Source organism: Bombina bombina, chromosome 8 (genome assembly GCF_027579735.1).
Source record: "Bombina bombina isolate aBomBom1 chromosome 8, aBomBom1.pri, whole genome shotgun sequence".
In the NCBI taxonomy this organism is placed as follows: domain Eukaryota; kingdom Metazoa; phylum Chordata; class Amphibia; order Anura; family Bombinatoridae; genus Bombina; species Bombina bombina.
The window spans coordinates 62,534,965-62,557,948 of NC_069506.1; the positions used below are offsets into that span (position 1 = coordinate 62,534,965).

The window sequence follows — 22,984 nt, forward strand, 5'->3', positions numbered from 1 at the left end:
ATCAAGCTCCGAATGGAGCTTGATGCCCCGTGTTTCTGGCGAGCCTGCAGTCACAAAGACCGCTGCTCCATAACCTGTCCACCTGCTCTGAGCAGGTGGACAGACATCGCCGGAAATCAACCCGATCGAGTACGATTGGGTTGATTGACACCCCCCTGCTGGCGGCCCATTGGCCGCGAGTCTGCAGGGGGCGGCGTTGCACCAGCAGCTCTTGTGAGCTGCTGGTGCAATGCTGAATATGGCGAGCGTATTGCTCGCCGTATTCAGCGAGGTCTGGCGGACCTGATCCGCACTGTCGGATCAGGTCCGCCAGACTTTCATAAATAGGGGCCAGAGCAAGTGATTTTAAACAACTTTCCCATTTACATCTATAATCTAATTTGCTTCATTCTTTTGGTATCCTTAGTTGAAACGAATATCTAGGTATGTTCAGGAGCAGCAATAAACTACTGGGAGCTAGCTGCTGATTGGCTGCAAAGAAATGTCTCTTGTCATTGGTTCACATGCTCTATCTGAATCTTGAAAGAAAATTTTTGGGTTTCATGTCACTTTAATTTTCCCCATAATCTAAAAACATTCTAGCAATAAAACCAATTTCTTATAACAATGGAAATAATTAAACAAGCAGATACAATTGAAAGTTTGGATATATTTTGTTTTGTTTTTCTTGATATCATTTAGAATTTGGTTGCTGCTTTTTTATAATATATCATAGTATTTTTGTTTGTAATATTTCAAGTTGTTAACCTACCATAACTGCTTGGTCTAGCTTCTCACATCCTTGCATATATGCAGTTTCAATATCAATGCAGTGGGCACGGCTTTCTCTAAAATACATGGTTAAAACAATATACAATTAAAAACCAAAAATAAATACTTCAATGCTACGTGTATTGGGGAAGACAACTTCAAAAACTGTTGGTAAGGATAAGAATGATTCTGGGCACTAGGTAAAAGAGCAATAAGGGATCAGAGCCAGATAATTTCATTACAATTTGAATTTTCAACCAATCAGTAGCTTAATTAATGACTATTTAACCAAACAAACGTCAGCAAAATCTCTACCGTTTGGGTGTTGTGACTCAGCATTAGGAGGTCCTAGAGGGTGGAACCCTTGGGTGATGGGTGAATGATTGGTATTTCAATAGGGAGGCATTGAGCTAGTGGTGCATGACCCTTGGGTGCTGAATGAGTGTTTGATGTTTAAGATGGGTGTCCTTGTACTGCAGATGTCACAAAGGATGGTCCCTATGGTGCAAAAAGGAGTCTTTGCTTTAGGATTCATAGAGGGTGGTCCCTTTGGGGTGGTGCTAGAAATGTTACTATAGCAGGTAATGCAGGATTGCCCTTGGGCATTAAGGGGTCCAAGCATGAAAGGGGATCCCTTAAAAAGAAACAAGGCTGGTGGAAGTCCCATGAGGGAACTTATGGGGTTTATGGTTCTTTGTGGATATCGTGTGCTGAGGTTTATGGCTCCCAAATTGCGGTCCTTGGGTTGGAACAGCATGCAAGGGCATCGCAAATTGTATGTGACAAATGTGATCTTTTGGCACCCTTTAACCCTTTGAGTGCTAATGACGGCTCTGAGCCGTCACAGAGTTTCTCAATCTGGTGCTAATGACGGCTCAGAGTCGTCATGAGCACTCTCCCACCTTGAGGGAGATCTGGGGGCTCCTTACTGCTCCTACCCCGGCGATCTTGCCTGTAGAGTGACAGGCATTGCCGGGGCTTCACGTGATGCGCGGTGACGTCACACACAATTACGTGATGACGTCACCGCGCAAATGTATTTATACTTAACAATGTTAAGTATAGGAGGAGGGGCATGCTGCTTAGAAGCCTGTATCTCAGGTATCTAAGCAGCTACAGACCCACAAGACCCACTGTTGGAAAGGTAATTGTCTAACCTTTCCAACAGTGTGAGTCTTGGGAGTCTGTAAAAAAAAAAAAAAGTTTAAAAAAAAAGTTTTCAAAAAGAAAAAAAAGAAAAGAAAATATTAGCACCCAGGTGGGAAATGGCTTAGCAGCCAAAGGGTTAAAAAACTGAGTGAAGCACTCAGTATTCCCCCTTAAAAAAAAAACAGAAGGCTTATGATTCATATACAGATAAGTTCACTCTAATTTCTGATTTCTACTTACACTTGCATGTCTCGAAAACAGTTTATACAAAGCATTGATTTTTTCTCCGTAGAAAACATAATGTAAGATTCTTCATGAAGAGCTTGAGGTAAGATAAGAAAATGGAAACAGTTAATAAAAGAGTAAAAATGTATTAAATATAATCAAAATCTACTGAGCTGTTACGAACCCTATTATATTAGTTGCTCTTGAAGAAGAAAGAGTTAAAGGGACACAAAATTAAAAATGTTTCTTTCATGATTCAGATAGAGAATACAAATTTTAAATAGCTTTGCAATTTACTTCTATTGTCAAATTTGATTCGCTCTCTTGGTATCCTTTGCTGAAGAAGCAGCAATGCATTACTGGGAGCTTGTTAACACATTGGGTGAGTCAATAAAATGAGCGCCCATTCAGAAGTTCTTGAGCCTACCTAGGTATCCTTTCAGCAAAGGATACCTAGAGAACTAAACAAATTAGATTATAGAAGTAAATTGGAAAGTTGTTTAAAATCACATGCTCTTTCTGAATCATGAAATAAAAAAGTTGGGTTTCATATTCCTTTAGAGGTACAATGATACAAAGTCTACAGATGGCTTTCTGTTTATATAAATCCCATAGTGCTGATTCTTATTGCGCTACCTCCCCCGTTGCCTGATTGTTCACTTATCAAATGTCTGCAAACTGATCGGACTTTGTACGTTATGAAAAGTAGCATTGTTATAGCTAATGACAATCTAAACCACTGAAAATAACTAAAGTAAACTGTGCTTTTCTAAATTACGTATCTCTATAATCACTTTTGTTTTCTCTAGCTACTGTAATATATGATGTATGTGTCTTGCTATTTCTAATTTAAAAATAAACCAAAAGGAAATTAATATTAAAAAACAAATCCAACTGGTATTTTAATAGCCACTAAGACAAAAGAAAAGCTCAGAAAAGAAAGTTTGGTTTAAAGGGACATAAAATTAAAACAATAAATAAAAAATAAATAAAAATAAGTTAAACAACTACTAATTTACGTGTATTATTAAATTTGCTTTATTCTTTTGATATCCTTTTGTTGAAAGAATAGCAATGTACTACTGGAAGCTAAATGAACACATCTGGTGAGCTAATAACAAGATGCATATATGTGCAGCCACCAATCAGCAGCTAGCTCCTAGCAGTGAATTTCTGCTCCTGAGCCTACCTAGATATGATTTTCAACAAAGGATACCAAGAGAATGAAGCAAATTAGATAATACAAGTACATTTGTATTATCTAGCCTATCTGAATCATCTTTAACAATTACTAAGTAGATTGGAAACCAGTAGAACTTATCATTTATAGCATACTAGTCCTAAAGCCCGTTCACACGGGCCATTTTTTGCAGTACAACAGTCCCACCCCTTGCGCCTCCCCCCCTATTTTTTGCTCTCTCCCCTCTCTTTTGCGCTCTCTCTCACTCCACTTCTCTTTTGCTCTCTCTACCCCCAATCTTTTGCTCTCTCTCCCCTCTCTTTTGCTCTCTATCCCCTCTCTTTTGCTCTCTCTCCCCTCTCTTTTGCTCTCTCTCCCCTCTCTTTTGCTCTCTCTCCCCTCTCTTTTGCTCTCTCTCCCCTCTCTTTTTGCTCCCTCTCTTCCCCCTCTCTTTTGCGCTCTCTCCCCCCTCTCTTTTGCGCTCTCTCCCCCCTCTCTTTTGCGCTCTCTCCCCCCTCTCTTTTGCGCTCTCTCCCCTCTCTTTTGCGCTCTCTCCCCCCTCTCTTTTGCGCTCTCTCTCCCCTCTCTTTTGCGCTCTCTCTCCCCCTCTCTTTTGCGCTCTCTCCCCCCTCTCTTTTGCGCTCTCCCCCTCTCTTTTGCTCTCTCTCCCCCCTCTCTTTTGCGCTCTCTCCCCTCTCTTTTGCGCTCTCTCCCCCCTCTCCTTTGCGCTCTCTCCCCTCTCTCTTTTGCGCTCTCTCCCCTCTCTCTTTTGCGCTCTCTCCCTCCTTTCTTTTGCTCTCTCTCTCTCCCCTCCTATTTTGCACTCTCTCCCCCTCATTTGCGCTCTCTCTCTCCCCCCTCTCTTTTGCTCTCTCTCTCCCCTTCTCTTTTGCGCTCTCTCTCTCCCTCCTCTCTTTTGTGCTTTCTCTCCCCCCTCTCTTTTGCGATCTCTCCCCACCTCTCTTTTGCGCTCTCTCTCTCCCCCTCCCTTTTGCGCTCTCTCTCCCCCTCTCTTTTGCTCTGTCTCTCTCCCCATCCCTCTCTTTTGCTGTCTCTCTCCCCATCCCTCTCTTTTGCTCTGTCTCTCTCCCCTTTCCTCTCTTTTGTGCTCTCTCTCCAACCTTTCTTTTGCTCTCTCTCTCCCCCCTCTTTTGAGCGCTCTCTCTCTCCCTCCTCTCTTTTGCGCTCTCTCTCTCCCCCTCTCTTTTGCTCTCTCCCCCTCTCTTTTGCTCTCTCTCCCCTCTCTTTTGCTCTCTCTCCCCTCTCTTTTGCTCTCTCTCTCCTCTCTTTTGCTCTTTCTCCTCTCTTTTTGCTCCCTCTCTCCCCCCTCTCTTTTGCTTTCTCTCCCCCCTCTCTTTTGCGCTCTCCCCCCCTCTCTTTTGCGCTCTCTCCCCCTCTCTTTTGCGCTCTCTCCCCTCTCTTTTGCGCTCTCTCCCCCTATCTTTTACGCTCTCTCTGCCCCTCTCTTTTGCGCTCTCCCCCCTCTTTTGCGCTCTCTCCCCCCTCTCTTTTGCGCTCTCTCTCCCCCTCTCTTTTGCGCTCTCTCTCCCCCTCTCTTTTGCTCTCTCTCCCCCCTCTCTTTTGCGCTCTCTCCCCTCTCTTTTGCGCTCTCTCCCCCCTCTCTTTTGTGCTCTCTCCCCCTCTCTTTTGCGCTCTCTCTCCCCTCTCCTTTTGCGCTCTCTCTTTTGCGCTCTCTCCCTATCTCCCCTTCTATTTTGCGCTCTCTCCCCCTCTTTTGCACTCTCTCTCTCCCCCCTCTCTTTTGCGCTCTCTCTCCCCCCTCTCTTTTGTGCTTTCTCTCCCCCCTCTCTTTTGCGGTCTCTCCCCCCTCTCTTTTGCGATCTCTCCCCACCTCTCTTTTGCGCTCTCTCCCCCTCTCTTTTGCGCTCTCTCTCTCCCCCTCTCTTTTGCGCTCTCTCTCCCCCTCTCTTTTGCTCTGTCTCTCTCCCCATCCCTCTCTTTTGCTCTGTCTCTCTCCCCATCCCTCTCTTTTGCTGTCTCTCTCCCCATCCCTCTCTTTTGCTCTGTCTCTCTCCCCTTTCCTCTCTTTTGTGCTCTCTCTCCCACCTTTCTTTTGCTCTCTCTCTCCCCCCTCTTTTGAGCGCTCTCTCTCTCCCTCCTCTCTTTTGCGCTCTCTCTCTCCCCCTCTCTTTTGCTCTCTCTCCCCCTCTATTTTGCGCTCTCTCTCCCCCCTCTCTTTTGCACTCTCTCCCACCTCTGTTTTGCTCTCTCTTCCCCTCTCTTTTGCTCTCTCTCTTTCCCCCTCTTATTTTCTCTCTCTCCCTCTCTTTTGCTCTCTCTTTCTTCCCTCTATTTTGCTCATTCTCATCTCTTTTGCTCTGTCCCCTCTATTGTGCTCTCTCTCCCCCCTCTCTTGCTCTTTCCCATCTATTTTGTTCTCTCCCACTCTCTATCTCTCTCCCCTCTATCCCTCTCTCGCGCTTGACCGGCCACGCCCACTTCTGCCCGCATCGGCTGTTCAGGTAGGGACTCTAAGGCCAGGTGCGTTTGTCCTTGCACGCAGTCTCTACTGCGCATGACAGCTTTGGACAAACACACTTGGCCTTTTATTATATAGGATGATAAAAAATGAGTTTGTGGAAGAAGAATGCAAATAGAATAAAATGTTTTGAGAGCCATACTTACAGCACTTTTTATGTATATCCTTTGCACGCTTAGTAAGAGACACAATTTCATGGGAAAAGAACATCTTTGCTTTATGTGTCTCATCTCTGCACTTGATGCACAGGGGTTGATTGCAGGTATTACAGTAATACATTATATCGCCATCCTAAAATTAAACATGTATTAATTTATAATTAGCTACCACACAGGATGCAAGCTGTCTAGAGATCTAATATGATCGAAAAATAGATTTTATTATAAGGAAACAGTTCATAACATTTATAACTGCAGCTTGATTTAATAACTTTTAGGAACAAAATATTTTTCTCAAGGGGTCAAGATTCAAAGTTAGTGGGCAACAGGTTTAGGAGAAATTTCAGGAGGTACTTAAAAGGGACCGTAAATTAAAAACTGCTGTCATAGATTGCTAAAGACAAATGCAATTTACTAATCTCCTATCAACCTATCCTAGGACTGATCTCCAAGAAAGAATACATAAAGAACAAAGCAAATATGATAATACAAGGAAAACAGGGAAAGTTGCTTAAAATTGCACATTCAATCTAAATTTTGACTTTACTGTTATTACTAATTGACTAGGTTACGAGTTTTGCGCTATACCAGGTGCGTAAATAACACAATAAAATGAGCGGTACCGCACATTTTATAGCGCTGCCATTACGAGTAACTGAAAAACTTCCTTGTGCTGTGCGTTATGGTGCGTTAAACTCCATACCGCACAAAAGACAAGGGCTGAGTTTACGTGCTCGTGCATACTTTCCCCCATAGACATCAATGAGGAGAAAGTGTTAGAAAAAAAATCTAACACCTGCGATCGCGGAATGGCAAATTGCCGTAATGCAACCCATTGATGTCTATAGGGAAAAGAAAGTTACGTTTAAACCTAACACCATAACATAAACCCCTAGTCTAAATACCCCTAATCCGCCGCCCCCCAACATTGTCAACGCTAAATAAAGTAATTAACCCCTAATCCGTCCCTCACCAACTTCGGCGAAGCTATATAAAGTGATTAACCCCTAATTCTACTCTCCCAGAATTATTAACCCTAATCCGCCTCCCACCCACATCGCTACTACTATAATAAACTTAATAACCCCTAAACCGCCCCCCCCCACAACGCCAACACTATAATAAAGTATTAACACCAAAACTGCCAGCACCCCACATCGCAACTAATAAACTAAACCTATTAACCCCTAAACCCCCGCCCCCCCCACATATTTTTCGTATTTTTAGTGTTTATTATTTTTTGTAATGTTAGATTTTTAGAATTTTTTCGTAGTATTAGGTTTATTTAAATTTGTAATTTAGGTTTTTTATTTTTTCGTAGTGTTAGGTTATTTTACGGACCCTTAGAGCGGAGGGGATATTCTGGCAATACCTACAACATCACAACACCCCTACAAGAAACCGCCAATCATAGACCTGGTCACGGACCCACCACGTCCATTTGGACACACAGAGGACCCCCAGAGGACCCACAGGATCTAATACCTGTTAAAAATAACACAAACGTCAAAACGCCAAAAATATTCATCGTTTGGATATACAGAAAATACTACCTAATACCAGCACAATTTGCGTTAATGGCCAACAGACCACACCCACGTCGGGTGACACTATTAGGAAGGAGAACAGATGATATCAGTGAGGCGGGAAAAGTGAGTAACAAACAGCACTATACTCTGAAGATTCACTCCTGATAGATTTCACACAGATATACGGTATATATATTCACGTCCTTGCTAGAACCTCTTGGTTCCTTTCCTTCCAGATAGGGAGAGCCCATGGCCCCTGACACTGAATGAATAACGGGAGGGAACAAAAAAAGGAAGAGGCGGACCCTATTCTGAGGGCACCACAGCCTGCAAAACTTTTCTCCTGAAAGCTGCTTCAGCCGAAGCGAAAACATCAAACTTGTACAATTTTGAAAAAGTATGTAAGGAGGACCAGGTAGCTGCCTTACAAATCTGATCCATAGAGGCCTCGTTCTTAAAGGCCCAAGAGGAAGCCACTGCTCTAGTGGAATGAGCAGTTATCCTCTCAGGAGGACGATATCCCGCTGTCTCGTAAGCTAAGAGATGACACTCCTTAACCAAAAAGATAGGGAAGTCGAAGCAGCCTTCTGCCCCTTACGTTTCCCCGAATATACAACAAACAAAGAGGAAGATTGTCTAAACTCCTTAGTAGCCTGAAGATAGAACTTCACGGCGCGAACCACATCCAAATTGTGAAGTAAGCGTTCCTTCGATGAAGAAGGATTAGGACACACGGAAGGAACCACAATCTCCCGATTGATGTTGCGATCTGACACAACCTTAGGAAGAAAACCTAATTTAGTACGTAAAACTGCCTTATCTGCATGAAAAATCAGATAAGGGGGCTCACATTGAGATCTCAAAAACTCTGCGCGCAGAGGCAATAGCCAATAAAAAGAGAACCTTCCAAGATAACAATTTAATGTCAACGGAATGCAGAGGCTCAAACGGAACCTGTTGCAAAATCTGAAGAACAAGATTTAGGCTTCAAGGAGGAGCCCCAGATCTAAACACAGGTCTCACCCTAATCAGAACCTTAACAAAGGATTGCACGTCTGGAAGCTCAGCCAGTCTCTTGTGCAATAAAAATGACAGGGACGAAATCTGTCCCCTCAGGGAACTAGCAGAAAGGCCCTTCTCCAGCCCATCCTGAAGAAAAGATAGGATCCTGACAACCTTAACTCTGTGCTAGGGAAAACCACACTCTTCACACCAGAATAAGTAGGTCCTCCACACCTTGTGGTAGATACGCCAAGTAACTGGTTTACGAGCTTGAATAAGAGTATCAATGACACTCTCAGAGAAACCTCTCTTGGCTAAGACTAAGCGTTCAATCTCCACGCAGTCAGCCTAAGAGAACCATGATTTTGATGAACAAATGGACCTTGTATCAGCAGGTCTCTGCGGAAAGTTAACTTCCACTGAGGAGATGAGGACATTCCCACTAGATCCGCAAACCACGTCCTTCGTGGCCACGATGGAGCAATCAGGATTACTGATACCCGCTCCTGCTTGATGCGGGCCACCGCTCGAGAAAGAAGCGGTAATGGAGGAAAAAGATATAGGAGTTTGAACCTCTAGGGCACTGCTAGTGCATCTATTAGATCCACCTGGGGATCCCTCGACCTCAACCCATACCTGGGTAGTTTGGTATTGAGACGGGACGCCATGAAATCTATCTCCAACATCCCCTACTTGCTGAATATCTCTGCAAACACCTCGGGATGGAAAGACCATTCCCCTGGATGGAAGGATTGCCTGCTGAGAAAATCTGCCTCCGAGTTGTCCACACCCGGAATGTGGATCGCTGACAGCGAACAGCTGTGGGCCTCTGCCCACTCCAGAATCTAAGATACTTCTTTCATCGCCAAGGAACTTCTTATTCCCCCCTGATGGTTGATGTAAGCCACCAAGGTTATATTGTCTGATTGGAATCTGATAAACTGGGACGAACCCAGAAGTGGCCAAGTCTTCAAGGTTTCAACCCCTGTACCCCTGTACCTTCCTGGCACCCCAAACAGCTCCCCATCCGGATAGGCTTCCGTCCATACTCCCAATCTCCCAGGATGGTCTTAAGAAGCATGCCCCTCGGGACAGATGATCTGGACAGAGCCACCAAGAGAGCGATTCTCTCGACCGACTGTCTAATACAATCTGTTGAGACAGATCTGAATGATCGCCATTCCACTGCCTCAGCATGCACAGTTGTAAAGGTCTGATATGGAACCTGGCAAAAGGAATGATATCCATGCAGGACACCATGAGACCAATCACCTCCATACACGGAGCCACAGAGGAACTCAAGGAGGTCCGGAGGACAAGACATGCCAAAGTTAGCTTGCAACGTCTCTGGTATGTTAGAAATAACCTTATGGATATGGAGTCTATTATAGTACCCAGGAATTCCACCCTGTTACTTGGGATAAGAGAACTCTTTTCCAAGTTTATCTTCCATCCATGTGATCGAAGAAGACTGAGAAGGGACTCTGAGAATTCTTCTGCAAGACGAAAGGATGGTGCTTGCACCAGAATATCGTTTAAGTATGGGGCTACTGCAATACCCTGAGTTCTGGCAACAGCTAGAAGAGACTTCAGAACCTTTGTAAAGACTCTTGGAGCAGTAGCTAGGCCAAACGGAAGGGCAATGAACTGGAAGTGCTGGTCCAGGAATGCAAACCTCAGGAACTGAAAGTGTTCCCTGTGGATTGGAACCTTCAGATCTATCGTGGTCATCAACTGGCCTTCCTGAATTAAGGGAAGGATGGACCTTATCATCTCCATCTTGAAGGAAGGGACACTGAGAAATTTGTTTAAGCACTTTAGGTCCAGAATTGTGCGAAAAGTTCCCTCCTTCTTTGGGGCCACGAAAAGGTTTGAATAAAACCCCAAACCTCTTTCTTTGATAGGCACCGGGACAACAACTCCTAAGAAGGATAGATCCCGAACGCACTCTTTCCTGGTCTGGTAGACAGATTTGAGAGAAGGAATCTGCCCCTTGGCGGATGAGATTTGAAGCCTATATTGTATCCCTGAGATACCACCTCCAGGACCCATGGATCCTGTACGTCCTTGAACCAGGCGTCTAAAAAAAGAAACAGTCTGCCCCCTACATGATCAGATCCCGGATCGGGGGCTGCCCCTTCATGCTGATTTGTTTTCGGCTGGCTTCTTATTCTGCTTGAATTTATTCCAGGACTGAGCCAGGTTCCAAGTACTCTTGGGTTGCTCGGGCTTGGAAGAGGATTTTGCCATTGGGATTTGTCAGAACGAAAGGAACGAAATTTAGAAAATTGTCGTCCCTTAGACTTGTTCTTCTTATCTTGCTAAACCCTTGCCTCCGGTAACCTCAGAAATAATGGAGTCCAGGCCTGGACCAAATAAATTCTTTCCCTTGAAGGGAAAAGAAAGGAGTCTGGACTTAGAAGTCATATCCGCAGATCAAGACTTCAACAAGAGCGCCTAGCGGGCTAGGATCACAAACCCAGAGGCCTTTGCATTTAGGCGAATAATTTGCATGTTCGCATCACAGATAAAAGAATTAGCAATTCTCAGAGCTTTAATTCTGTCTTGAATATCCTCGAGGGGAGACTCCACCTCAATGAGTCCCGACAAAGAGTCACACCAATAGGTAGCTGCTCCGGCAACCGTGGCAACTGCAGCCGCCGGTTGAAACAAAAATCCGGTATGTTGAAACATCTTTCTCAGAAAGGTTTCCATGTTTTTATCCATCGGCTCTCTGAACAAAGAACTATCCTCAAGAGGTATAGTAGTACGTTTAGCAAGCGTAAATATAGCACCATCCACCTTAGGAATGGAGCCCCACACATCCATTTGAGAGCCTGGGACCTCTAACGTAGATAGAACCTCCTTTAATAAAAAACGCAAGTGCTCAATTTTAAATCTAAAGGACGGTTCCTCCGCAGCAGAAGGCGTAGACGCTATGGACTCCGACCCAGAAAGTTCACCCTCTGTAGCTACAGAGGTTAATTCATCATAGGATAACTGGGACTTAATAGCTAAATCCGATATTTAGATGACTCCGGGTCAGGAGAGCTATGTTTAACCTTTCTCTTGCAATTGTTAGAGCAAGGTAATGCACTGAGGGCCGCAAACACTGCCATTTGTAACTGTGCAGCAAAGTCCGCAGGAAGAAGTCCCCCTCCGGATGGAGGATTAGATGTGCTACGGGGAACTGCATATGGAGTGGATAATGTAGCAAGGGTAGTAATCTCACGGGACGCCGAGTCCTGAGAGGCAGACGGCTCAGAGGGACTAAGAGTCTTAGCAGGCTTGTCTCCCTTCTTAGTCTTTATAACGGTGTTAAGGCATGTGGAACATAATTGAGTGGGCGGGAAAACCACGGCCTCCTCACAATATAAACAGGTATGATTTAGTACAGAAGGAGTACCTTCTAACATGTCAGAGTCCTCCATAGCTCAGGTTATACCCACAGAAGGACACAAATAAAAACACTCACCACCTCCTAGACCCAGACAGTTAACAGAGGAAACACTCTCCTCAGGTTCAAGTCTCAGCCGGAATGGAGGAAATGAACATAGACCACACCCAGTCACATGGAGTGCAAGACAGTGCTTCCCCTGTTATTACAAGTACAGAAAGTAATAGGAGCTGTGCAACACTTTCAAAAACTAAAGTGAAACTTAAAAGTGAAACCTGTTTGTTCCAGCCAAAAGACACAGTCTATCAGTCCTGGAAAAAAAATCACACAAAGCAGCATGTAAATAATTAATACACTGATTAATTAACCGCAACTGTTCAATAAACCCCCTTCAGAGGATATTAACCCTGGATCCTATCAAGGTATAAAGGAGCCACACTGTGACCCTGTTATAGCGTTTTATGTGTAAACATTGAAACAATCTTACCTCCAGGATCCATGCTATGAAACAGATCACAGCCTCTCAAGTGTGACAGTCTTATAGCAGATCTCCTGACATGGACTTGAGTGAGAGAAAGCAGGCAGTGAAACTTTAGGAGCTGTTAGCAGTAGCCTGGATGGTTTCACTGAAAAACTTTCTCTGCATCTCCAGACTCTAACTTTCATCAATACTCTCACTGAGAGGTTGACATGACTACTTAAAACTCCAGTCCTATTTCGAAGGGCAGATACCCTTTTTCAGGACTCTCCGAATCTTCTGACGCTTCTCTGCCACCTCCTAACGTGACAAAAGGCAAAGAATGACTGGGGTAATGAGGAAGTGGGAGGGATATTTAAGCCTTTGGCTGGGGTGTCTTTGCCTCCTCCTGGTGGCAAGGTGTTGTATTTCCCAACAGTAAGTAATGAAGCCGTGGACTCTCCCTATATTAGGAAGGAAATATACAATAAAGATTCTACTGTTGCAAGACATTATAAAGGTGTTCATCATACTACTAAAGCACATTTTCAGTGGAAATGATTGATGTATTAAGGTTACCACCTATGGAAGGCAACAAGTATAAGTATTTACAAAAGTAAAACAAGATCACTGTTAGGTTAAATCTTTAGTGGGACATAAGTTATATTATAGATTGAAGTATGATCCTCATTTATATGTTGTTTTTATTAATGGATTTTTTATATAAGTAGCTGTGCTCAGGCACTGTTGGTTTTAGTATTTGTATCTTTAACTTTAATTGACTGTAAAAAAAAAAAAAAAAAAGAAGTTGATGTACCATAGTTCAGTTCATGATAAAGTGACAGGAGGAGGCGCAATATGTATATATGTACACTAAAGAGGATAGCACCCAGGTAGTAAATACACCTCAAAGGTTGGAGTGCTGGGCTCCCGGCTATTTGATATATATATATATATATATATATATATATATATATATTAAAAAAAAGGAAATTTGAACACTTGACAATATCACAGCCAGTGGAACAGCCTAAACAACATCACCCACGGGTTATGAATGATGTTGTGTAGGCTGTTCCATATCCCTCTAGGCACACTGAGCAACGGGTCCACGTCTGGATTCCCGCATCACACTTAGGGAGACTTCCCTAAGTGTCATAATTTGCATAGATAAAAACAGAAAAGCGCTCAACCTGGGAACGAACAATAGCATAATAGACTGATATGCTTCAGGAGAGTTCTTCTCTGTGAAAGGCACATGTTGAGCAAAAAGAGGCTGCTTCTTGGGTGGTAACTAGCCATAAAGCAAGCTATTATGCTATTGTTCGTTCCCAGGTTGAGCGCTTCTCTCTTATTATTTATGCAAATTATGACATTTTGGGAAGTCTCCCTAAGTGTGATGCGGGAATCCAGACGTGGACCCGTTGCTCAGTGTGCCTAGAGGGATATGGCTGCACCTCACTGACGAGGCCCACAAAAGGCCAAAAACGTACATCTGGGGTTTTGCTGTTTCTCTCATTCAGAGAAGGATTGCCTGGTATTTCGGGGCTGGACTGTACTGTGAAGTCAGGATCAGACTGATATGCTTCAGGAGAGTTCTTCTCTGTGAAAGGCACATGTTGAGCAAAAAGAGGCCGCTTCTTTGGTGGTAACTAGCCATAGAGCAAGCTATTATGCTATTGTTCGTTCCCAGGTTGAGCACTTCTCTCTTTTTATTTATGCAAATTATGACATTTTGGGAAGTCTCCCTAAGTGTGATGCGGGAATCCAGACGTGGACCCGTTGCTCAGTGTGCCTAGAGCAGTGTTTTTCAACCAGTGTGCCGTGGCACACTAGTGTGCCGTGAGAGATCCTCAGGTGTGCCACGGCAGACTGACAACAGTGTGACATATTTTTTAAACTTTGCTTGTTTTTTACTCCCAGTGCAGGGGTAGTTTGTAGGAGGCATGGCATAACAGCACAATACATACAGTATGTGTGTGTTTGTGTGTATGTGTATATATATATGCTGTATTAGGCTACAATGTGTGATTTTTTTTTAAATTTTGGGATGGTGGTGTGCCACAGGATTTTTTAATGTAAAAAAGTGTGCCACGGCAAAAAAAAGGTTAAAAATCACTGGCCTAGAGGGATATGGCTGCACCTCACTGAAGAGGCCCACAAAAGGCCAAAACGTACATCTGGGGTTTTGCGGTTTCTCTCGTTCAGAGAAGGATTGCCTGGTATTTCGGGGCTGGACTGTACTGTGAAGTCAGGATCAGACTGATATGCTTCAGGAGAGTTCTTCTCTGTGAAAGGCACATGTTGAGCAAAAAGAGGCTGCTTCTTGGGTGGTAACTAGCCATAGAGCAAGCTATTATGCTATTGTTCGTTCCCAGGTTGAGCGCTTCTCTCTTTTTATTTATGCAAATTATGACATTTTGGGAAGTCTCCCTAAGTGTGATGCGGGAATCCAGACGTGGACCCGTTGCTCAGTGTGCCTAGAGGGATATGGCTGCACCTCACTGACGAGGCCCACAAAAGGCCAAAATGTACATCTGGGATTTTGCTGTTTCTCTCATTCAGAGAAGGATTGCCTGGTATTTCGGGGCTGGACTGTACTGTGAAGTCAGGATCAGACTGATATGCTTCAGGAGAGTTCTTCTCTGTGAAAGGCACATGTTGAGCAAAAAGAGTCTGCTTCTTGGGTGGTAACTAGCCATAGAGCAAGCTATTATGCTAGTGTTCGTTCCCAGGTTGAGCGCTTCTCTCTTTTTCTTTATGCAAAGAATTTGAAGATGCCTTGATTGTTAGAGTTGATCGAATTTCCAAGTTGGTTCAATACACAAAAGATAATTTGGTCATAGTGAAGCCCGCTGACACAGAGCTAGGGGCATTTACTATGCCGGGAGAATTGTACCCACCTGACATAGCTCAGTCTATAGCGGAGAGCAATGATGTAGACCCCCTGCTGGATATTTACATGATGCAATACCTTCCAAGATCCCCACTGATTTTAGTACCAGGGGATGCGGCTGGCCCCCAAGAACAAGATAACAGCTTATTAAGCAACATAGTGGAAGATCAAGCGGCAGGGGAGTTAGCATCAGCAGTCATTACTGGCTGTGTGAACAGTGAATTACCGATTTTCTTATTGGATCCACGCTCTGGGACTAGATTAGATAGGGCAACACCCGCCAACATATTTGATGATCCGCTGACATGGTCTGATGACACACATGGAGGTTTGGAAAGCTTAGTGTGGTCAGACATTGCAATCTGGAGAGACCTTGCTACTACTCTGGAGAGTGCCATGCTTTTTTGGAACATTAATGAGACATTAGATGGGGACAGCCCTGACACGAGAGTTGGAGTGGGATGAGAACAATGTTCTGTGTCACGGTCACAGAGTTGTATTCACTACTTGTGGTCTACCTTGGCCATCCTTAAGACATTCCTATATTTTCTACTTGGACCGTTTACTATGATGATGCTATGAAAGGTATCAGATGTTCTATTTAGCCTAAATTAACATTCATATAATTTCAGATGTGAGTGTGTATAGAGGTAGACATTGCCGCTTATGATCAGCCTAGAGTTCTTGTTTAAAATTGTTCATATGCCCTTATATTGTCAATAAGCTCCTATGTTTTTAGGATTATATTATCATAGTATAGGAATTTTTAGAATGGTTACATAGTACTTGCTTTAATAAGGTGTTCGCAAGATTCAGGTTGTCTATATGGGTTTTCTTGTTGTCCCACTCTGTTTAATTGTATTTTACCTTCATTATTACCTGTCAGGGTCCCAGGAATCAGACTGAGACGAGAAGTGCAAAAATAATCACACCTTTATTAATAGCAAAAAATAATTAAAAGTCCACAAGTCAAATAACAAGCCAGGAATCAAAAGCAGAGCTGGTAGTCAGACGAGCCGAGTCAGGAGCCAAAGCGAATAGTCAGACGAGCCGGAATCAGGAACAAGGAAAACAGCAGAGTCAGGAACAAGCCAGGGATCAGGAACCAGGAAGGACGTCAGGCAGCCAGGTAATACACAGGAACTCTCACAAACAGGTCTGAGAAAACGCAATGGCAAAGCATACTGAACAGAGGCCCTTTAAATAATAAGTGATGACATCACAATTCTGAGACTGCATCCTGTCTCACATGGATGATGCACACCAGTCTTGCCAAAAAAAGAAGTGAGCAGCATCCCCCACAATGCACCATAGTCAGGAAGAGAGGTGAGTAAAATGGCTGCCAGCAGCACATGGCAAACACAACAGGGAAAAACCCTGACATTACCTCCATACCAAAACCAGCTAGAACACTTGTCTGCCCCCTCCCTAAGCGATGGTTTCAGATCCACCAATTCATAGTGTGAAACATAGCCCTTTCCTACCACAGGTGACTCACAACGAATGAAATACATGGATCCATAACATTTCTTGACACTACCATAATCCCCTCCAGATATACATATATATATATATATATATATATATATATATATATATATATATATATATATATATTCCATTATGTTTGTCAGGCTATAAGAGGATTATTTAGTCCTAACAGTTTTACTATCCCTTCTAAGAAACTTTAAGTGATGTTATAAAACTTCAATATACTGCATAAAAGCTTAATATTCCTGTTAAAATTGTTTGGACATAATACTTTTACCAATTTATTCTGTCTGACTGTAAGTAATCTATGTGTCCTCCTTGAACTTCGAAGAGTATGATCCAACCAGTGGATCTGGTTGACACAGATGACACGGCAAAGCCTTAAAAAACAAAATGAGAAACACGAAAATCTGACCTATAAGTCTGTCATAGTTTCACCATGATGTGATATTTATTTCACTGTCAATTTATGTGAAACCTTTTGTATATTTGTTTATCCTGCTTTTAACAGTATGCCTATGCTTCCTCAATAAAAAGAAAAATTATTAAAAAAAAAAAACAAGACACAAAACAAAACACTGTATTGCCACATTGTGCGCTCCTTGCCTTTGGTTAAACAACCTTGGTCTAGTTCCTACAGCAAGCATGGGCAATCTAATACTGGAATGTGTCCATGAATGTAATTGCACCTAATTAATTAGATCGAAATTATTTTATAAAAGCTAAAACCCATTCTGTACTAAAATAAGGTTGGGGAAGTAAAGGGTACAGTGAAGCCAATTGAGAAATATTCCATAGCCCAGTGATAAACACATATATGGCCCCTGGGTCTTTAGAATGGCTTCATATACAAACTTAAAGACCTTGTAAAGGCCACACAGTACCAATCTTTATATTAAACCCAGAGCAAAAGTGTTTTTTTCTGTTTGTGTGTGTAGATGACTAAACAAGAAAAGAGAGGGGGGGACTGCAAATGTTTTGTGGAATTATATAGAGGCCTGTGATTTCCGGAGCTACAAATAGGGCATTCTTTCCTTACGTTTCCCTACAGCACCATTTATTCATCATTGCAATAGCCTCAATAATTAGGGCATATTTGGGTAGGTTTACACTGTCCCTACATAGAGTAGGAAAAGCATTAGGATGAAAGCCACATAAAGCTCCCAAACTGAATATCTCCAAAAATTCAGGTCATAGAAGTTTTGCTTCTATCCGGTCATACAATTCAGGGATGAGGGTGAGACTGCAGGACAGAGGTTCTGTTCTGTCGAGAACTCCAATTCATCAAAAACTCCAATCTGACATCACTTCCGGTGACTCTCTTATTTTAATATATGTTTTGCCTCTGTCTGGGGGGCCACCGCAGACCCTTTGGCATACACCCCAAGTAAACCCCCCAGACAGAGGCAAAATAGATAGTGAAGATAGGCGATTACAGGACCTATCTGATTGGTTGTAAATCATGTCACTCACAGGACACGGACCAATCAGATGTATGGAAATTCCGGAAGTGACGTCAGATTGGAGGCTTCGACAGATTGGAGTTCTCGACAGAACAGTTCCTATTAAGGACACGTGGGACCTCTGTTTTATTTATTATTCATGTTTTACATTGCATGATGCTTTATACTATATGACTGTGGCTTATGTTATATCACCTGTTTCTTGCTTTCAAGGTCACAGTTGGAGCACTGGACCACCTCTTCAGAGTCAGCAGAGTTGTCCACCAAGAACTTAAGCAGTCGATCCACTGGCGGAAGGCCATTATTTCCCTTCACTATTGACTGGTGTCTGTAGGGGGACAGAAAGTGGATTTTGAAAAGCCATAGTCTCATTTTGGGCCACCAAAATGGCTACCAAAAAAAAACAGATGTTAAAATAATATTTGTATAAATAAATAGTTATCATCAGCAATTAAAGGGACATGAAACCCAATTTTTTTTTTCTTCCATGATACAGATAGACCATGTGATTTTAAACAACTTTCCAATTAACGTCCATTATCTAATTTGTTTTGTTCTCAACATAATTTGTTGAATAGGATACCTAGGTAGGCTCAGGAGCTGCTGATTGGTGGCTGCACATATATGCCTCATCTTATTGGCTCACCCAATCTGTTAAATAGCTCCCAGCTATGCATTGCTGCTTCTTCAACAAAGGATAACAAGAGAATGAGGCAAATAAGATAATAGAAGTAAGATAATAGAAGTAAACTGGAAAGCTGTTTAAAATTGTACTCTCTATCCTCTGAATCATGAAAGAAAAATGTTGGGTTTCATGTCCCTTTAAGCAAAATATCTGCATATAAAATAAATGTTTTAAAAGCGTTTGAAACTCATTTTGTTTTTAGCAAAAGTTGCAATGTTCTACAGACCAGGGCAGCCTTGAAAAGTATCTTAAAGGGACAGTAAAGTCAAAATTAAATGTTAATATTTAAGAAATAGCATGCAATTTTAAATAACGTTCCAAATTACTTCTCAATTTTGCTTACTTCTTTTGGTATTCTTTGTTAAAGTGAAAGTAAAGTTTAATGAATGAGTGCCCAGTTTTTAAAAATACTATTAAGAACAGGGGCACTTTCATTCATTAAACTTTACATTGCAGCATTTTTTTTTTTAATACTTACCTTTTTCTTTAGCAAACCCGGATCACCGATTCCCCCGCCCGCATGCTCCACTGTACTTACCTCAGCAATGACGAAACCGGCTTCCTTCATGGCTTGCACCCCAGAGCGTCCATCTCGTGAGGCCACGCTATGATTGGAGGAAGCCGGTTTCCTCATTGCGTTGCTAAGTACAGACGAGCTGCGGGCGGGGGATCGCAGGTCTGGGTTTTCTAAAGAAAAAGGTGAGTATTTAAAAAAAAAAAAACGCTGCATTGTAAAGTTTAATGAATGAAAAGTGCCCCTGTTTTTAATAGTATTTTTAAAACCGTGCACTCATTCATTAAACTTTCCATTCACTTTAAAGAGTAATCCTAAATGAGCTTAGGAGTGTGCACATGTGTTTGCCATTATGTATAACAAATAATTAAATACATGTTAAAGTTCTTTTACTTTTAATACATTATAAAGTATTCAAGTTTTAGTCTAAATATAAGAAAACAGGCAAAATATAGCATGGGATGTTACAATGTTTTTTGTTGTGTTGTTTTATGAACCTTTAAGTTACAAAAAAGGCAGACAAAATATACAATGAAAGTATGCACAAAAGCTTATTTTACTTAAAGGGACACTCGGGTCAAAGTAAATTTTCATGATTCAGATACAGCATATAATTTTAAACAACTCTCCAATTTACTTCCATTAAACAAAATGTGCACAGTCTTTTATATTTACACTTTTTGAGTAACCAGCTCCTACTGAGCATGTGCAAGAATTCACAGACTATTCGTATATGCATTTGTGATTGGCTGATTGCTATCACATGGTACAGGGGGAGTGGAAATATACATAACTGAAATTTGTTAGAAAAAAATCAACTACTCATTTGAAATTCAGAGTAAGTGCTATTGCATTGTCTTGTTATCTTGCATTTGTTGATTATGCAAATCTACTGTGTTTACTGGTCCTTTTACAGTGTAATTTCTAGATTGCATGATTCATTGGGAGATGAAAATGTAACTGATATCCTTAAAGAGAAACTGTACTATAACAATTGTTAAAAAATAACTTGTTATACCTACAGCAGAGTATTAAATGTATGGAATTATTTTTGTGTTTAAAATAGCTGGTTTTGTTAATTAAAACAATCACCTGTTGTTCTCAGTAACATGTCCATAACAATGGGATGAGCCTGCTAGCAGAGCAGACCTGCTAATATTATCAAACACCTAGATTGAATAGCCAATAGAATTTCAGTAGCTCTCATCCTATTGGCTGATTTGAACAGCCAATAGGATTTTAGCAGCCCTAATTCCTATTGGCTGATTCAAATTTTTCAGCCAATAGGAATGCAATGGTACCCCCAGTATAAAAGGGGTACCTTGCATTTCAATCCTCAGTGTGCGGCGGACGATCGCATGAAGAGGACCTCCACGTCGGATCGATGGACCTCCGCCTGGACCTCCGCCTCTGCACATCGCCGCTCCGCCTCCACAGGGATGAAGAAGATGCTGGTCACGCGATGGATGAAGATGGAGCCGCCTGGATGAAGATGGAGCCACCGGGATGAAGATCTTTCAAGTGGGACTTCAACAACGGAGTACCTAAAGAGGGGTTAGTGTTAGGTTTTTTTAAGGTTTTTTGGAGTGTTTTTTTTTTATATTAGGGTGGGCACTCTTAAAAGAGCTGAATGCCCTTTTAAGGGCAACAAAAGAGCTGTATGCCCTTTTCAGGGCAATGCCCATACACATGCCCTGTTTAGGGCAATGGGTAATTTAGGTTTTTTAGATAGTTTTTTTTATTTTGTGGGTTTGGGGGGGTGGGGGTTTGTAATGTTAGTGGGTCTTTGTATTTTTTTTTCAGGTAAAGGAGCTGTTTAACGTAGGGCAATGCCCTACAAAAGGCCCTTTTAAGGGCTACTGGTAGTTTATTATAGATTAGGTTTTTTATTTTGGGGTGTTTTTTTTTTTTAAAATGGGTATTAGAATAGGAATAATTGTTATAATTTTGGATAATTTGTTTGTTATTTTGTGTAATGTTTTTTTTTTTTTTGTGGTGGATTTTTCTTTTTAGAATAGCCATTTTTATTTTTAATGGGCAGCAAAAGAGCTGAATGCCCTGTTAAGGGCAATTCCCATACAAATGCCCTTTTTAGGGCAATGGGTAGATTAGGTTTTACTTAATTTTTATTTTGTGGGTTTGGGGGGTGGGGGTTTGTATACTGTTAGGGGGTGTTAGGTTTAGGGTTAGATTTAGGGGTTAATAGTTTAATTTAGGTTGTTGCGCTGTGGGGGGCTGGAGGTTTAGGGGTTAATAGGTTTATTTAGTGGTGGCGATGTCGGGGGGTGGCGAAATAGGGGTTAATAGATTTATTACAGTGTGGGCGATGTTGGGGTGCAGGGGAATAGGGGTAATAACTTTAGTATAGTGGCAGCGATATCAGGAGCGGCAGATTAGGGGTTAATAGATTTATTTAGGTGGTGGCGATATCGGGAGCAGCAGATTAGGGGTTAATAACATTATGTAGGTGTCGGCGATGTCGGGGGCAGCAGATTAGGGGTGTTTAGACGTGGGGTTTATGTCAGGGTGTTAGGTTTAAACGTTAGTTTTTTTCCCCATAGACATCAATGGGGCTGCGTTACAGAGCTTTTCATTCCGCGATCGCAGGTGTTAGGTTTTTTCCTAACTAGCTCTCCCCATTGATGTCTCTGGGGAAAGAGTGCACAAGCATGTCAAAACAGCGCACGTATTTTGTGCGGTATGGAGGTTAAAACCACCATATCGCAAGCACAAGCCGGCTGTTTCAAAACTTGTAATGGCTGCGCTATAGAGGGTTAAATAACGCAACTTTTGTTGCATTCGTTAAAAACCCTATTGCTCACATAACTCGTAATCTACCTGAATGTTATTAATAATTCAAACTATCTGGGAGAGTAATGTTGAGCCTTTTGATTTTGCTGTTATATCCCTTTAATATGGGTTAAATCATCAAGCTCCACATCACCTCCCTTCCCCCCTATAAAGTACAACAATAAACAAGGGTTAAATGATTGACCCTTCAGTTTTAAGCACCCTAGTTATTTAGATGTTACACAGCCTGAAATTAGACAATGATATTATCTCAATATGTTTAACCTGTATTTTCTGTAAAATAAACTCTTGGACTGCTGGAGAATAATAATTGAAGAAATGTTAAGAGGGTTTTTTTTGGTTTTGTAATTTAGTTTTACTAAAACTATTGAAAGTTTTAGAAGTAGGTGACATTTTTTGAGGTAAAGATCTTTTCTGATGACTCCAGTTCCAGTACATGAAGAGACTAATGTGTTAAGCCCCTGCTAAGGAAAGCCTCATTATATAAATGAGAGCAATTAAATTTGTTCCAAAATATACAGCACTATTGAGATGCCTTGTTCCCTCACCCCTTTTCTTTTACCCTCCCTGATATTGTATATCACATCTCATGGGTCCCACTTACTTACCTGCTATACTTCAGTGTAACAGAAGATCACAGACACCTGACACAGCTAATACATGAAAGTACAGAGTACAATCAAAAGCCACAGCGACCTCTATGGTGGGAGTACTGCAATGCCCACCCTGTTTTTAAACTAAAACAGACTGAACTGAATATTGAACAAACTAGGCAGG

The 22,984-nt window shown here is 42.1% G+C and overlaps 1 protein-coding gene across 1 annotated transcript in view; it reads right to left on the reverse strand.

Annotated features, from left to right (window-relative positions):
- The window catches only part of RNF207 (ring finger protein 207), a 350,080-nt gene that overhangs the window by 241,679 nt on the left and 85,417 nt on the right, over positions 1-22,984 (reverse strand). Inside the window, exons 2-5 of the mRNA XM_053690396.1 lie at positions 18,393-18,525; positions 5,951-6,095; positions 2,140-2,221; positions 752-827 (exon numbers count right to left, since the gene is read on the reverse strand). Coding sequence (XP_053546371.1) covers positions 752-827; positions 2,140-2,221; positions 5,951-6,095; positions 18,393-18,525 — 436 coding nt within the window. The remainder of the gene's footprint in view (positions 1-751; positions 828-2,139; positions 2,222-5,950; positions 6,096-18,392; positions 18,526-22,984) is intronic.